At 49.5% G+C, this 18,160-nt stretch overlaps 1 protein-coding gene across 2 annotated transcripts in view; it reads right to left on the minus strand.

Moving 5' to 3' along the window:
* The window catches only part of SDK1 (sidekick cell adhesion molecule 1), a 431,538-nt gene that overhangs the window by 155,498 nt on the left and 257,880 nt on the right, over positions 1-18,160 (minus strand). For both annotated transcript variants that reach the window (XM_033096781.1, XM_033096780.1), the window contains 3 exons: positions 10,091-10,238; positions 9,009-9,149; positions 4,321-4,502 (listed from right to left, as the gene is read on the minus strand). In XM_033096781.1, the coding sequence (XP_032952672.1) occupies positions 4,321-4,502; positions 9,009-9,149; positions 10,091-10,238 (471 nt within the window). The remainder of the gene's footprint in view (positions 1-4,320; positions 4,503-9,008; positions 9,150-10,090; positions 10,239-18,160) is intronic.

The following is an 18,160-nucleotide window of genomic DNA, read 5'->3' on the forward strand; positions in this document are numbered from 1 at the left end:
ACGAACTAAGATAACGAGTGTAAGAGCACTGCACAGAACAACGAAAGCTGGTAGACAGCAGCTTCCTCTCATGTGCTAGCTTCCTTTCCTTTCCTTTGCTGGAAGTTTCTACAAGGCCACAGTAAGCCCCTGCCTAATGGAACCTCCCCTGTCATTTTGTTCAGTTCTTACCATCTGCGTTAGGTGACGCTGGGGAGTTTGGAACATTATCCTATTCTGTAGGTACAGCCTGAGGTTTAGAAAGCCTTAAGGACTGAGAAAGAAATCTTTTGTGCAATGTCATTTACGCCACACTGAGAAGTTCCCAAGAGGAGATAAGAATGGAGCTTGCAAACACAGTGCTCATTTATAATCCTTACTCCAGAAAACCCTTCGAAGCCCAAGTGAACATTCAGGAGCTTTTACTAATGTTTTAGAAATGTGGATAACCAAATGTTTTTTTCCATTTCTTTTTAAATATGAAATATTTCTCTTCCATTAGAAGCCAATGTTCTGAAACCAGAATAAATCATCACAGCACAAAAATACCTGTTACATGAACAAAAATGCTAAAGAAATAAAACCAGAAAAAAACTAAAACCTTGGTTTGCTCAAAATTATATTTATAGTATGATTTGTCTTTGGACTCTTTGTAGGAAAACCAGCATCTGTATCTTGACAGATGCATGTGGGGAAGGAGAGGAGGTCGCCAATCTCCACCGGTGTGCTCTAGGACGAAACCGCATCTTACACGTCACACTGTAAAGTGACTCCACCCTCAGGCTCACCTGCGCACTGCAGGGTCACGGTATTTCTTGCCTCTTTCATGGTCAGCTGAACGATTGTTCACAAAAACTGAATTTGGGAACCAAACACTGACTTGGCATCGAGTCTGAACTACGGAGGGCTTCAAACAACTGCGGCATTGTCCCTCCAAACTCAGTGATGGCACAGCTGCCGAAGCCCTCGGCACTGAGAAAGACGTCTGCATGACCTGGGCGCTTAGTCACGCAGAACTCACACTCTAGGGCTCTTCCACTGGAAACCAAAAGCATACTGATTTCCAGAAGAGTTTTGAAAGGAATTCTCGAGTAAATTTAATTATTTTCCATTTTATTTTGGGTAATCACCGTGGAAGTTTGATAGGCAGGTTCCAACTCTGTAGGGTTTTAGGCCGCAGCCAGATGACAGAGGGACCTTTCCAACCTGGCTGGAACTGTATTCGAGTCTTGCTGTCCAGTTTGTAAGTTAATGTGTCACATTTTAAAATGCTGGCACAGGAAAGGTCTTGGAGATGCTACTGATAAGAACTATAGTGGAATTGGCAGACGGGACATGGTGGGTAGTGGGTGAGGGGCATGAAACGCCAGGGAAGTGAGAAAGTTCCCATTAAACAATGCCTGTGTTCGAGGTGTTAGTCAGGCTGAGAACTTGTGAAGAACCAGGGCAGACAAACCAGACGTTTTTACTATATCTCAACAGGTCATGGGATGGAAGAGAAAAATGAGGTATGTGACAGGTGAGGGGTGGTTCAGAGTCCTTTAGGGAGTAACACCTGGCTGGCTAAGGCTGAATAAGCGTGCCTTCCAGGAGCTCCCTTGAAGAAAACACAGTTGAGACCAAAACTGGGCCGGGGGTGAGGGTGCTGTGTCTGCCTGGGGCAAACAGCCTTCCTGCCCCATCTCTGCCGCTGGTGACGGGGACAGCAGCCCTGGGCCCTTCAGTCTCTTCCCTGAGGCCCACTGCGTCCCTTGTAAGTTACACTGGGAGTGGGAGCCCCACCAGCTCTCCCCAGTACCCCCATACCTTCAATAGAGGAGCTACACCCAACGAGCCTTATTAAAGTTAAGATACATGACGCCCCGAACAGAGAAGGAAAGTGAGGCAGGTTGGACTGAAGCTTTAGTTTTCGAGGCTGAGTATTTCCTGCTTTTCCTGTGCCCTCCAGAATTATATGTATATACATTCCAATAATTCCTCAAATTAGGCTGACAAATCATTAACTTTATGAGGTATTCTTTTCCCTTTAATATACAGCCATTTTAATTATTTGCTTTTAGCTTCAAGGACGGACTCTGCCCTCCAGGCTTTCTCAACAGTCAGAGCTAACAGCCGCGGGACACCTCGCGTGCTCAACGGGTTCCCAACGGCACACGCGTGTTTGGCCACGGCCCCAACAGGCCCGCCGTGCTGAGGGGCCTGGAGCGGCTGCGGGCTCCCAGCTTCTGCTAATTCCAATGGGAGCAATTTTGAATGCTCACGAGGCATTACAGGCGGCAAGCCGTGAGATGGGCTGTCGCATGGTTTTATATCCGGAAATTGTATATCCTCTGGGTTTGCGTAGAAAGTGAAACAGGAAGAGTGAGCCCACCCACCGGCGCCGTGCCCCAGAGCCACGCACCCTGGCAGGCTGGTTGGGTGGCTAGTCCATCACCAGTGAGACCAAAATCCCCTCTGAAGTCCCCCAGAAGCCGCCCAGAAAACAGTGGCCTCGACTCAGAAGCTGGTGTTAGCACTGGTCCTGCCATTTGTCAGCATGTGGTTTCTGGCCAGTTAAAGTCGAGTTAGCTAGCGTTCAGTGTCCTTGTGGGTAGGTGATGGCAAACAAAACAGGCCCTGGTCTGCCCCATAAATTGCAAGTAGTCTGAAGGAGGGGCTGGGCCCCAGCCCAGTTTTCCCGGCCAGGGCTCCTCACTGCACAGGACGCCTCGGATGTAAGCGCTCACGGGGCCCCGCCAGACTCATCTGACAGGTTGTTGCGAGGCACACGAAGGGAATGGATAGAACGCTGCGCTGACAACGAAAGCACCCCCAGACACCCTCCCTTGCCCTTCTTTCTGCCAGCGTCAGGGCCGGAGGGCCTCGTCACCTCACAGCCACTTTATTGCCCCTCTGGCCTGGAGCCACCACCCCTCTCGGCTGCCCCCCCACCTGCCTGCACACCCCCGCCACTCACGGCTCTAGAGCTTCCATGGCTCCCCAAAGCCAAGAACAGAAGCCGAAGTCTGAAGCCTCAAAACCCTTTTCAGTCAGGTGGAGGCAGCCCCGCTTCCCTTTTTTGGGAACTCAGCACGCTGGGGGAAGATGGAGCAGTGACGCTGACAGCAACGACGGGTCAGTACAGTAAGAGCTGTCTTCATCGTTCAATGTTGCCAGATTTATGGTCATTTTATTAAGGAGGCTAATTGCAGCGAACATGAGCTGTCCAGCTTTCCAGGTATTTTCACTTTCCAAGGAGTCACTAAAAACTACTTGCAGAAGAACAGGTCCTTCCCGCTTGCCTTGCTTTTTACATATTTCTGCTCGTCACTGTGAAAGCAGACTGACTGCACTTAATTTATAAAGGAGGATTTATGGACTCTGCGATGACAACAGACAGCCAATCAATAAAGGATGATAATAACAGCATGTAATATCAAGGAACATTAGGTCTCAGGCATGATTTGGGGAGAGAAGTGGGCAGTTAGAAACCTTATCATTTGAAAAAGGTCAAGGCTTGCTAGCAATAAAAATGCCTAAGCAAATAAAATCACACCTGCGAGTCAGGAGGGGGAATGGAAAAGGGTTTTAGGTTTTATGGGGACACTGCTTCCCTGCACAAGGATGTGGGCGGCCGTGGGCACGTGCAGTTGTGTCAAGAGAGGGACTATTTAGTATGAAGAGCCCAGCTCTTCCTGGGGCCGAGCCAGGATCTTCCAGAAAACAGTGAGCATCAGAGGCTGCAGAGAGCCTCAAACTGACGGGGCTGGGTCTTAGCACATGGCTGTAAGATGGAAGACCCACTGGCTTTACGACCTTCTGCTTGGCCATTTTGGGGGAGAAGTTTTTACTGATCTAGTAAATTGTTTGCTTGTGTAACTGAAAAAGAAAACCAAAAAAAAAAAAAAAACCCAAAACAAACAAACAAACAAACAAAAGCACCAAGTGGCAAATTCCATTACCAATAATCATATCACATCACTAAAATAAAATTCTAAAAAACCATTCCCTCTGAAAACCATTCACAGTATCACGTATGACTCCAAAGACGCCAAACATACCCTTATTCCATTTAGAACAGTACGTTTTTGCAGACTCAGAGGACTAGTTAAAGGATGTGTGTAGATACTTCCTGCCCTTGGAAACCAGAAAAAAGTAGTGAAAATATTATCTCTTTCCTTCTACAGTATTGCTATAGTTTCAGAATAGATGGGGAGACTAATTTAAACACGTGGCGAATTTCCTTCTAACTGCAACTAGAGGATTGACCCCTCTGTTTTCCTTTCTAGCACACGCCAATCAAACTTTGCAGACCCCGCTCCCCAATAAAGATTCTGCAACATGCTGGGGAGGCAGGCTTACCTCCTTGTAAGGTGTACTCGGTCACTGCCCTGCTGAAGACGCCCAGGCCAGCCCCGTTGTAAGCAGCCACCTGTATTTCGTACTGTGTCCAGATAATCAGCTCCGTCACCAGGCAGTAGTTGACCTCTGGGCTCGTGATGTTGCGCTGTTGGTACTCTCCGGGCAGGCCGGCCAGGCGGTACCTGGACAGACCACAGGAGAATGACCTGAGCCAGAAATCGGGTCTACCCGCAATTCTGCCACGTGGTTAGAGGAAACCGGAAGGCAATAAACACAAGTAATGCCAAGAGGTCAGCTCCAGACAACACTACCTCCTAATTCAACCATTAAAAAAGGTATTATCTAACCTCACCTCGATGATACGCTCTGGGCAAAACAGAGATGACATGTGACTGCATTAATGGTTAAGGAAAAAGTGTAGCTTCTTAAGTGTAGCTTATCTAGGGAGTACGGGGACTTGGCACCCAAAATTCCAGATCTGGTTATGAGTAATGCTTCTCTCCTGTGACTCTGTGGGGAGAAACAGAGAAGCAAGTGAGCGTGGCCCGTTGCCTCATGGTGGAGCCCCAGCTCTGCCTCCACTTGGGAATTCTAGCTTTGTTCAAGCAGGTCCTACAACCAGAGTGAGTGGCTCTGAAAGGTGTTCATGCTGCCCAAATGCTAGCCCGAGGCTAAGTATGACCAAGTGCATTTTAGGGGACCTTTGAAAGCACCTGTTGTAGGCTCTACAGAGTCCTAAAGGCAGAAATGTAAAGTTGTCTTTATTTTAAAAGGGACACACAGGACTCTGGACTCAGAAACTGAGTTAGGAAATGGCTATCTGTACTATGAAAGGACTTTTACAGTATTATTTTGAGAAGCAAACGTTTTCCTGATTCCATTCACAGAAATTAGTTCCCCTGGGTAAAGGGAGGGCCACGGAGTGGGAGGCGCGTCCTCAGTCATCAAGCAGCTTCCTAAAGCATCTCAAAGCCAGCCGAGTGGTTTGTGCCTCAGGAAGACATGGCTTTGTAAGGTAAGTGGCAAAGGGACACAGAACCAGAGTGGCAGCAGCGAGTGCGTCAGCTCTTTATCACAGAACGGGGTCTTCAGGCTCCTCCCTGATGCCAAGTGACTCTGGGCTGTAGAGACCCAGTCAGTCACCTGTGCTGTCCTCGGGCCAGAGCAGCATGTCAGCAAGGCTGCTGCCATTAGAAAAGAGAAGAATCCCCCCAGTTCAGGCCCTGAAGTGGAAAGCAGCTCTCCAAAGAGCGTGAAGATGCCCTAGGAAGCACGGAAAAGGCACTAAAACGTTCTCCATGAAAACCAGGTTTTTCTGAGTGATCTTTCCTTTCACCCCTCTCACTATGGACCCTTGTACTCGGTGAGGCTGGTTTGATAGGGACAGAACGACCATCGCAGGCAGCATCAGACTCGTAGGCGGTCCGAGGCCTCTCCTGCCTCCAGCCTGAGTGGCAGCAGCTCGTGGGCCCTGCAGCCACTGGTAGGAGGCGTGGGGACAGCAGTGTCACTCTGTGATCACTGTGTCACACCACATTTTTGTTCATACTCCATTACCCTGGTGACCTCTGCTGAGTTGGTGTCCCTTTACTGAGCTACCTGCACAAGCAAGTGTGGGTGCCACTCGCAGCGGGGCTTAAGTTCGTTTATGTAACGTGATGGTCTCCAAGGCAGGGGCGACCAGGGAGAAAGGACTGGCGTGCAGCAGCCTGCCCCGTGTGCCAGACAGTTCTACTCAAGTTCCCTGGGCACAAAACATGTACTGAGACAATCAGACAGCCACTTGGAAAAAGGTAAAAGCCCGCTCCTCATCCACACGAGACACCAGAGTATCCCGGGCGTGTGAATGGTGCCCAGGACACTTATTGCCAATGTGGCACATACTGGGCATGTGTGCTGAAGAAGAGCTGACTCATGGGGACCCATCCCAACGTTCATTCCAGGGAAAAGCAAAGAAGTTAGCTCCAGAAGACTTAGGCTGGGAAGAAGCCCTGTGAGCTGGGCGGTCTCAGGCCAATTCTTAACCTCTCTGTGCCCTGGTTTCCACCTCTCTAAATGACATTATAATAATGGCATCTCACAGGGTCCTTGCAAGGACACAAAGAAACACTGGATGTAGAAGAGGCACTGCTGTAAAGCACCCCCTAAACGTTCTTTTGTCTGAAAGCACCGCTCTTCTAGGAAATACGCTCACACAGAAGCGAATTATAAGAGACACTAAGCCTGCATGGGCCACACGTCTTTTCCAGAACCCCCCGTTACACAATTGTGCAAAATGAACTGCAGAATTCGAGTCTTGGAAACGGGCTGTTCTTCGCTCTGTGGCAGCAGGCTGGTCCCTTCTGACCAGTGGCTCAGGATGCTTCTGGAACAGTCACGGAATATCTGGGAAGGTCACAATTGATAACGGAAGAGCAGGGCATCGTCCTCTGGCTGGTGGGATGCGTTGCCCCGGAGACCACCTCAGACAGAACAAGATGATTTTTTATACGGATTATAAACAGGAGAGTGTTTATAGAGGACACAATCCTTCTGCTCCTCTCAGAGAAACACCCTGCCCATTATTATAAATATTTTATCCCTGTGCACGCATCCTAAGTACTTCTCATGGCTGCAGCCCCGATGGTGATTTATTTCCATTTTGTTCTTCCATGGGTGGTGCTGCAGCTCTGACATGGAGACGTGTGCCCTGGAGGAGACACGCTTGCAAATGGAGCTGATTTGCAGACCGGAGGATTATTTGGAAATGTTTCCAAGCAAAACGCATTTCGGCACGGGTCTTTAATTTCTGAAAACTTTGATATTCACAGGCCTTGGGTAGTGCATCCTCATTTTAGGGCTTTCTGGAGTTAAGCTCCTACAAATACAGATGCCCTCTTTTCCAGCACTCGACTCTACTGACACCATCATGGAAAATCCTGTTAACAGTAGTAATCCCACAAAATAGAGAAATGTGCAGTCTCCGATGGGGCCTTGTCACATCAGAGGGATTTTCTTATTACGCTCCATGCCTTGAGCCTGGTTCTGGGGGCTGACTTTTCAAGTCCTTACTTGGCAGCTGGAGCCTGAGGAGACTTTTCCTCCCTGTGCTCAAAAACAGAGGCAGCTGGGATGGTGCTCATGCAAACGGCTGGTCCGAGAGGGCAAGGTCAATCTTTTCCTTAGTTGATGAGTGTGGAACAAGAGTGGCAGCTGGAGCAGGGAACGAGTGGCGTGGATGGACAGACAACCTCAGGCTTCCGGCAGTGCGAAGTGCCAGGCTGTTTTCGGAGGGACTGGAAATTGTGCAGGGAGTGTCAACAGGAACCGGAGCCCACAGCGCCCCCTGTCTGCAGGGGGTAGAGTGCAGTCTCCTCACCCCTGTGACATGGGGGAAGGTGGTTGGGGACACAGTGACCGAAGGGGCCCAGGGCTGATTCCAGTCCTCCAGCCCTCGGTGCACTCCTCGGGACAGCTGCGTTAAACCACTTCAGGCAGATAATGACGTGCGTGTGCTGAGTGGCTAATTCATGGGTGTGCGGAAGAACCTGAGGACAGCACAGATGGGCGTGACAGGCAAACAGACCACCACAGGCATACAGACCAACACGGGTGAAATGACGAGCGGATGATGACACAGATACATACTGGGGATGAGGTGTCCTCCAAGTGCAAAGATAGTGGGGTTAAAGAGGCAGCACTGTCATACGTTCTTACGTTTTCCTCAGAAATTACATTTGTCCACTTACGACCTCTGTTAACCCAGTACTTCCTGTCCACGTGCAGAGTGGACATGGACCAGGCATTCAGAGGAAGGTAATGCTGGGTGCCTACAGTTCTCGCCCCGTAGGCTGGCAAGGGGCTCCAAGTCCACGTCAGATTAGCACACACGTCCACAGCTGTACATCCATTGGAAGAGGTTTAATAATTATCCTTTAATACTGCTTCATGCTTTCCTTTTATTTGTGTCAGCAAACCTCTGCAATTATCACATTTGGTGCAATTTAAAAATTAGCAGAGGTTTGGGCACAGGAGGTTTATTCTCTCAAACCCAGCCAAGGCTGGCAGAGTCCTCTCCACATTCTAAAAGGCCTACCTGCCCCTTCTACAACACGGCTGCCAGCTGGCCGTTCGTGGGCCACATCCGGCCCTCATGTGTGTGGCCGCCCTGCATTTCAAAGTACACTGATTTCATCTCCAATATTCCAAAACTGTGAGATTGCATGTAAAAAGCTAGATTTTTAAATGTCTTTGAAACCCTAGCAGACCTGGCAATATGGAACAACATATTAGCATGGTAACAGCTGGGTAATAATTAAATCAATTGCATTATTACTCATTCAAATTATTATATTTACCAATGCATGCCCCTGGGACAAACTCAGAGCGAAAGGATTACAGTGACTAGCACACCTCGCTCCCAACTCCTAATATCCCCTCATTCTTGCGCCAAAAGGCAACCATTGACCCGGGTTCTCATGCGTACACACCCTGGTTGGCTATGCAGAGACTGTCTCTGCCAGGCTGTCCACATTTTGTATCCTCTCCACTTTGCCACAGTCCCCTCCACTCCCTGGAGTCCTACAGCTGGCCTGACTCTCTTCATTACTGTTGGGCCCCTATAAACGATGGAGATGGCGATCTCAGCAAAGCAGACACTTGACTCTTTCTGATGACGGTCTAAAAACGGCCAATCACAGGTTACTTGCCTGAGGATATACCCGCGTAGCACTCCATTGTGCTCTGTTTCTGGGGGTGGCTGCCACTGGACCATGATGGACTGATTGGTACGCCCACTGGCTACTATGTTTTTCGGGGGAGCACTGGGTGGTTCTTCAGGCAGCATCAACCTATAAACAAAAGACGGGAGGGGAGCGAGGTCAGCACCAGACGCAAGCAGGCTCATGTGCGTTCTCGTCTTGCTGAATCTTGAGCCTAACTATTTTCTAAAATCGAGTGATGAATAAAGCAAAACACACAGCTGATCAAACTGAAGGGACATGCATGAAACAGTTACAACAAATCAACATAATAGAAAGTCAGTTAAGCGAGTGACAGGCAGACACAGGAAGGACCTTACTCTGCCTGAACAGACCCAGCACCTCTGCCCTTTAAAAGGGTGACAAGCCTGAGTGAGCTGCCGGAGGTGCCGTCCAAATCGTTTTCCTCGGCTTTTTCAATATTTCTCATATCAGACTCCCACATTTTGTAAAAAGTCACTTAGAGCTCCATTCTTCCACACTTCACGCCCATTGCGAGCTCAGGTTGGCTGCGGAGGGCTCAGTGGAATTAGAGGAAGGCGTTCTCCCACGTCACATCTGAGTGAGCGTCCCAGGCGGCCGCCCCAGCACCTCCGGACGGGTGAGCGTCAAGACCACTGGGAACGCAAGGACGCCCTGCACTGCATTAGCTTCCCTTTCGACACCCTGCTGGGTGCTCACTTGTCACGACGTGGCACCTGCTCCCATCTGGCTGGCAGTCAGCGTGGATAATGGGCATTAAAACACTGTAGCCTCTTAATTTCACGTATACCTAGGGCTGTGTGGTCAGGAACGATTAATGTCGGCACAGCCAGAGCACCACGGAAGTCTAAGAAATTCGCTCAGAGCAGCTAAGGAAGCCCCGCTAGCCTAGCCGTGTGTTCTGTTAGTCTTTTCCACTGTGTCCTGCTGTGGCACCAGGGATGGAGGATGGGTATGTGGTCTGATGACTCTGGCACCGAACACCGTGCTTCTGTTTGCTCAGGAGCGACTGCTCCCCATCACCACACCAAGGGACGCGCGTCACACACCTGCTCGTCTCCACACTGTACTGGCCTCTGCCCACTTGGTTCACGGCGCACACCCTGAACTGATAGGTGCGAGCTGGAGTCAGGCCATGCACGGTGACGCCTGTCATCTCGGGGCCAACGTTTGACAGATGCACTTTCCATGGAGAGTCTGAAAGAATGAGCAAAACAAATTCAAACCCATATGAGCACATGTTGGAATAGTAACAAGCAAATATGAGATGCATTCCCGTGAATGATCTCATTCGCTCACCACGGCAGCCCCAGGAGATGGAGTACTTATGTCCATTTAACAGATGTGGAAACTGAGGTCCATGATCATGAGGCTAGTAACCGACAAACCTGGCATTAAACTCAATTTCCCGCTCCAAGTCCAGTGTTTCTCCCATCACCCCATGCTGCTGTCAACAAATAAGGGATGTTTTCTTGTTCAACCTGCATATGGTAGTTTAAATGGAACCAAAATATTCCTTTGCCCTGTGTTAACTATGCAAGGGGGAGAAAGTTCTCTGTCAGCTCACATGATTAGGCAGATTGCAGATTTGTCTTCCAGAAAAGGATGCTGCACATGTCACCGAATGATAAATAAAAACTATATTCATTAACATTTTAATAAAAGAGGAAATGAGCATGATAAAGACAGATGGGATGTGCATTTTGCAGCCCATCTGCGTGGCAGCCCATTACACCACCACACCCCTGAGTGGCTTTGGCTGGAGAGACGTAATGAAATTCACAGCTAGTTTAGAATATCTTTCCACCCAGCCTTCCGGCAGGTGTGCAAGAGTGACTCTGTCAGCCAAGCGGGCCCTTGCCTGCAAAGCTCCAGGAGGTTCTGCTGGGCTCCTCCACGTTTGCGTGGTATTTTTTGCAGAGTTTAAGCATGCTTTTGGCCCAATTGTTCTGCAGAGTGATGCCCTGGAACAAACAAGACCTGGCAGTGGCTTTGCGCACCTACTGTCAGTTCCCATTCGGAATTGCTCTGATGCCCAAACTGCTTTTTCAAGGTGTCAGGGAAAGAAAACATTGGTGGGGAAGGAGGGGAAGATTCTTGTGGAAATCAGACTGCCTTTCTCGCTTCTTGGAAGTGGTGAAAAAACCCCTTTTTGCCCACATTGGAGATGATGAGAAAGAGGTGACACGTGGTCTCCATTGGGGCATCTGGTGACACTCAGATGGCAGACAGTGCCAGCTGCATGCACACTCCACACTACATACAAAATCATAGCTATTTCTGCAAAAACCTGAAGACCTAACAGTTAGGATTCACAAGTCTGCACCTGGGAAATCATCAGAAATACACTCCACTTCCCTACGAGTCACCAACAAATAGCTACAAACTGCTCCAAAATGAAATAAAACTCTCAATGGCGACTTCTGTTGACCCTCCTACAGAGATGTCCATCACTGAGTCGGACCTTGTCATCTGGATTCCTCAACCAAAAAGTTACATGGCTCTGAAGTTACATTGCCAGTTGGGCTACGAAGCAAGAATCTTTTAAATTATTTCAAATAAAGCTGCTTCCAAAAATGCCTTTCTGGGAACGCAGTTGTTACCGCCAGCTGGGCACGTCAGTGTCCTTGGCTTCTGATTTTCAGCGACACAGGTAATCTACAGCTCATGAGGCTCCCTTCTCTTCAGGCTTCCTTAGAAACTGTGATGTGTGCACCCCTAACTAGCGATGGGAAAACTCACACCCATTTCTCTGTTTACTTTGGGAGTCTGAGACCCTCCTAGAACACCAAACAGCTAAGTAGGCTCCCTTACAGAAAAGAGGCATTTGTCTCATTTCCTTTTGGAGCAGAAGACGAAAGAGCCTCCCCTAGCATCAGTGTGATGGAGTTGGTGGTGGGACCAGGCCTGTCCATGCCTAGTCAAGCCTCAGTGGAAACACAGTTCTCATTCTGAAGACAACTGACATGCAGTAGAAAAACAGAGATGGAAGTTGTCAGTGGGCTCTTCCACTGGCAGTTGTTCAATTCTGTTTGAGCTTCTGTCAAGACGGGGACAGATCAAAGCTACCACGACAGCCACTTCACTCTCATTAGGGTGGCTGCTATCAAAAAAGTAGAAAATAGCAAGTGTTGGCAACGATGTAGAGAAGTTGGAACACTGGGACACTGTTGGTAGAAGTGAAAAATGGTGCAGCCATTAAGGAAGAGTAGGATGGTTCCTCAAAAAATTAAAAATACAACTACCACAAGATCCAGATTCTACTTCAGAATACATACCCCAAAGAACTGACAGTAGGGTCTCAAAGGGCTGTCTGTACACCTACGTTCATAGCAGCATTATTTACAGTAGCCAAAAGGTGGGAACACCCCAAGTGTCCACCGAGAATGAATGGAGAAACAAACGTGGCCCATCCACACAAGGGAATACTATTCAGCCTGAAAAGGGAAGAAAATTCTGCCCCCTCCTGTAACGTGGATCAGCCCTGAGGACTTCCCGCTGAGGGAAATACACATCAGGACACATACTGTGTGACACCACTGAGGAGGTCCCCACAGTAACATTCCCACAGAGACAGGAAGTCGGTGGGTGCCAGGGGCTGGGCAGGGGTTGGGGGAGTGTTTAATGGGGACAGAGTGTCAGTTTGGGAAGATGGAAAGTTCTGGAGACGGACGGTGGGGATGGCTGCACACCCGTGTGGATGCACCTAAAGCCACTGCACACTTAAAAACAGTTAAGATGGTCAACTTTACGTTTTGTGTATTTTACCACAATTGAATAATTTTAAATGGGGGAGTGACACAAAACTCTGGAGACTGTGGTGAGTATGAAATAAGAGGATGTGACTGACAGCTCTGGCACAAAGCCTGGCCCATGGCGGATCCTGGTGCTGACGACGTCCCTGTTTTCCCAGATCCACTCTGCACCTTGTCCACGGGCTCTGGGCTCGGGACCACACGCCTGGCAGGGGTGGGCTCTCTGCCCCGGGCTTCCCTGGGAGACCACGGGGAGTAGGGAGAGCAGGCCAGGGCCCTTCCTTTCTCACTATCTGCTTTCTTCATCCAAAGGGTCCTGTCTTCTCATGGCGGTGGCTGTGCATGTGGTTCCTGCAGCTCCCCTTGCCTCTGTGACCTCAGGGGGTCCCGGCCTGCTCGCTGCTAGCCCTTCCCCCACTCCTCTGTACGTTTTCCCTTTGTAAATGTCCTCCCTGATTGTTCTAATTCCGGGTGCCATCTGCTCCCACAGGGACCCCGGCACATACAGTGCACAATAGAACTTCTCTTCCATCCCTTTCTCCCAGCAGATTTCGAGTCTATGAATGAACAGCTCACCTGCTCAGGCACGTACAGAGTGACGACAGGAATTTCAGAAAGAGGCAAAGTCAAGAGGACAGTGGTGGAAGCAGCTGACTGATGCGATGACGTAGCATGGAGTGGCAGGAGCGCCAGGATGCGACCTCACCCCGCCCCCACCCCCCTACCCCCCCCCCCCCCCGCCCAGGCGCACCCAGACCAGCCTCTGCTTCTCCACTTGCTCACTCAGAGGGCACACAGTTCCTGAGAGTGTGTAACCAGGAGTGGGACCTGCGGCCCAGCCTGATTTGATGACTGGGCCTGCGGTTGTTCGGTCCTCCGCTTGCTTCTGGCGACTCTTCATTCATTGCCTTCCTCTCCTACTAGGAGAGAGAAGACCACGCAGGAAGGGAGATTAAGCTGCAACCTGATACAAATGAACCCGATCCATCTTGTGGGCACTCTGATTTGTACACACACACGCACACAAAGTGGTTTGGGAAGAATTTGCTCATTCACGAGCTTCAGAATTGTTCGCTTGCTGAGAGCTGTTAAAATTTAAACAGCAAGTCTGCTCCCGACAATCAATAAGCAAAATCCCTTTAAGAGATTCTTCTCCCAGGCCTCATGAAACAGCACGGCAAGGCTTGTCTTGGGGTTGGAACACAGAAGCCTTTTGATAAAGGAAACAGTCCCGTAAAAGTTTCAGCGGCCTCCTCCCTCCCCTTCAAGGGTGGTCCTGCGGCTCTGGTCTGGGAGACTGAGGCACTGTGGTCTCCATCAACAAACCTGCCACACAGGTAGGCATCACCACCTTTCCCTGCGCTTCAAGTGCCTGGGATCCACGAACGGTTAATCACTCCTCCACTCTGTCTGTTAGTTTAAAAGCTGGTGGTGTTCAATCTTCGCGAATGTACTGGAAGCTTTTTCCAATAAAAACAGCATTACCATGTTCTCAGTTAAAGGGGCCTGGGGAAGGAAACTCCTTTTCTAAAGAAGATTTTCATAATTGCCCAAAGGACCATCCTTCTTACTACCACCTGCCGTCTGTACAGTGGTTTACAGCCTGTGCTTTCGCGGCTGAACCGGCAGGACCCCTGGGGAACAGGACCGCTCTCTCCTCTCACAAACAAGGGACCCAGACCCGGCGGGCTTTAGCTTCCTGGACTCATGGGCAGATCACACATCGTACAAGCAGGGCCTTCGGAGCCTCCTACTGAGGTGCTTACCGAGCGACACTCAGGAAGTGCTCACACACACACACACAAACACACACACACTCTCCAAGAACACACACAAAACCCGAAGTTGGATGAGAACTGCTTCCAGTTTTGGGGCAATAAAGAAGATGCAGGAGCCCATTAAACGACGCCAGGAGGACGCATTCAGCTGAGTCCAGGACTGGGGCTCTCACAGGACAGACGGCCGGGCTGCGGACCAGGCAAGAGCAGGGCAAAGGGAGGTGGGGACGCTTGTCAATCGAGAGGTGTGCGACAACTGAGACTGAAGGGACAACAACTCGACTTGGAAAAAAGTCCTGGAAGTACACACTGTTCCCCAATAAAGAAAAGAAAAGAGCTGTGGGAGACAAAACCACCAGGCAATGGATGGACCTTACTTGAATCCTGATGCAAACAAATCAACTGTGAAAAGTCATTTAAAAAGAATAACAAACAGGGATATTTAAATAAGGACAGAGTATAAGACGTATTAAGGATTACCATGCATTTTGTTAGGTGTCACGTCTTGTTTGGGGGGCTGTTTTGTTAGAAAGTGACTATTTTGTCACTATACTGCCAGTATCAAGCATTAGAACTGTCCTCAGTTGTACATTTGGCAGATGAAAAATGTGATTTAACGGATGCTCTACCTTGTACTTTTATATGAATGAGAATGAACATTTTTTCATTAAAACCACAACTTCCCTCAGGTGACAGAGTAAGTTAAATGGAAAAATTAAGATGCAAATTTATTATTTTCTAACTCTAATTCTACAGTTTTGGCCTCAGCAGTCTGCTTACTGTGCTTCCTAAAATATAAGCACTGGTTTAGAATAATAATGACGATCCATTTAAAGCGCGACTCATTTGAAGATCTCGTGCTCACTGCTAGTTAGCTCCTCAGCGCCTAACGGGCGCCTGACACATAGTAGGACTGCAATAAATGCTTGCTCAGCGAGAACCCCTACCATGTGCTAGGCACTGTTAATGACTCTGTATGTACACATTTAACCTTCGCAATCACATTCAGGCAGATATGATGACCCTCCCTTTCATATGAGAAAAGGAGGCACAGAGTGACTGAGTCAAAGATCAGAGTCTTTAGAGAAACAATAAAAGTCTGCAGGTTAGAGTTACAAATGCACCAAGTTTTGCCTTAAAAGTTAAAAACAGTAGAGCTGAGCATGTAGGAAATAAGTGAAACTCCTACCTAAGAAATATGTCCAAAGTGACGCCAAGAACATGCTCTGGGACCTTGAGCAGCTCCCATCGAAGGGCCCGGGGCCTCCTGAGCTGTGGGCTACGGTCTCCGGGGGGACGACACTCCTGAGAATGAGCGTGTGGAAGCCGTTTGCTTCAGAGAAGCGGAAAGAGGCCAGAGAGAGTGGAGATGGGGATTGGATAAACCCAGAGGTGTGGGGAACTCAGCTTTGGACAGGACACACATGATGGTGGCAGGGGACAGGTCCAAGCTTGGCTGGCGGATGGGGTGGAAGCAGATGGCCCTGTCTGTACGCAAGCTGACCCAGCCTTAGGGAAGACATGCCACGGGCACTTGTGTAGGAAGTAACGTCAGCCTGTGGGACAGGCTTGGGAAGGGCCCCCCAGAAGGTGAGGACCAGCAGGGGATGTGGGGGCCACCTTGGGGCCCCTGCCCACCTCTTCATCTTCCCCGAGATCCAGGATCTGATGGGGAGAGAACCTCGAAACCCTGCTCCTCAGCCCCGGTCTGGGCCTACGACAGACACAGCAAGATAACAGAGGTTGGTAAATATCTGTGACGTGCCCTGTCTCCCTGGATGGATTTAAAAATGGGAGCAAATGTTACCAATGTGAGGTTCCATATGCAAAAACCAAGGTAAAGAAGCTAAACCGTAACGACCTTCCTACCGACCTGAGCCTATGAGAAACCACCTGGGCGAGACAGGTTTCAAGCACAGCATTAAAACGACCTTAAGCATGAAGAACAAAGTCTGCCATCTTGGCAAACAAAACAGCACAAAGCCATCAGCTTTTAAGTGCATAAGAGCAAATGGGGATGGAGACGTTTAGCATATTGTGCAGTGACAGGCGGCAGCGGCCTCCATACGGAAGGCAGCCGTGTGTCAGACAGCTGACGGGCTGTGTGTGAAGGGACACCTGTGAGAGTGGGAGAAAGGCCTGAGCCAGCTGTCTGGAGACTCTCCGTGAAGGAAGAGGGACTTTACCTGCCGCCCCAAAAAAGCTGGGGGTGGGGCTGGGGAGAGGCCTCGGGCCTTGGAGAATGTTCTCCAGAGCTGTCTTAGACCAGCAGACATAAGCAGCCCTGCTCAAGACAACTGTTGGTACTAGAACGTCCCACACTCAAGGAAAGGCAAACTGCCTGTAGGACACTGCTCCCTGAACCCCAAAATATCATCTCAAACTCAGCATGCTGCAGTCAGGCAGAGGGATGACCAGGGGCTTCCCGTCCCCAGGCCCAAGGCTGGAGGTTCCCAACGTCTTTGGCCCCCTTCCTTCCTTCCGGGGAAATTCAATCACGAATTCCGAAAAGCCAACCTTCCCCAAGGCCCTTGGCCCCTGCTCTCTCTCACGGCCTGCGGGCCTCATATAGGACCAGGACTGCCCGCACAGCACAGCCAGGTCAGTCTGCAGGTCCAGTCGGCTTCCACATGACCGTGACCCTCAGTGACTCTGTATGGTCCTCTGCTGTTTGAGACTTTGGTCCGGCATCCATCTGTGCGTGTGTGTGGCTGTGTGTGTGTGTGTGTTTGTATGTAGTATGTGTGTGTGTGGCTGTGTGTATGTGTGTGTAGAGAGAGAGAAAAAGAGAGATCTACTTTTAAAGAGGACTTAAAGACCTTCAAAAGTGAACATATTCATACAATTGGAAGGTAAAGTGAAAATAAAAGACAAATCCAAAATCGTCAAGGAGACACAGAGGTGTTCTAAGCACGCGGAAGACATAGGTACTTCAGTCACACAGGCAGTTTACCCTCTGGTTTCCGGATGACTAAGGCAATAGCCACATATTGGATGGGCGTTTCAAAAGGAAGAGGCTAAGTCACCAGAGAGACTGGCTGTCTCGGTGCCATCTTGTGGGTGCCTCTGTAGAATGGAGTGTTCTTCTCATTTGACAATTCTCCTAGCACGTCTTTAGCAAAGATGAAGCACGGTAAGAACTTGCCTTGCGGGAGACAGTGTTTCGAAGGTAAGAAAATACACTGATTTCAAGCTTGAGGCTGGAGCAGCTCGAGTCCCGCCTGGGACCACGCCCCTCCGAGCATCAGCTCGGACTCTGTGTAGAGGGCAGGACCTCGGAGTTCACGTCAGAGCTGCGAACACACAGGGTCTTCGGTATGAGTTGCAGTGTGTTGCTAAATGGAATATTTAGGTATTTGAAAAATAATTTGCTTCAAAAGAAGAAATTTCCCTACACATATTTAAAAATTTCTAAGAACTGGGGATGATGAAAAATTGCTGTTTCAAGTATCACGTTCATTTATACAGAATTCAAGAACAGGCAAAGCTAATCTGTGGAGATAGAAGCGGAAGAAGGCTTGCCTTCGAGGAGGAAGGCTGGCTGGAAAGGGATGCAAGGGAACTCCCAAAACGCTGAAAATGGTTT

Source organism: Rhinolophus ferrumequinum, chromosome 24 (genome assembly GCF_004115265.2).
Source record: "Rhinolophus ferrumequinum isolate MPI-CBG mRhiFer1 chromosome 24, mRhiFer1_v1.p, whole genome shotgun sequence".
NCBI classification, from domain to species: Eukaryota; Metazoa; Chordata; class Mammalia; order Chiroptera; family Rhinolophidae; genus Rhinolophus; species Rhinolophus ferrumequinum.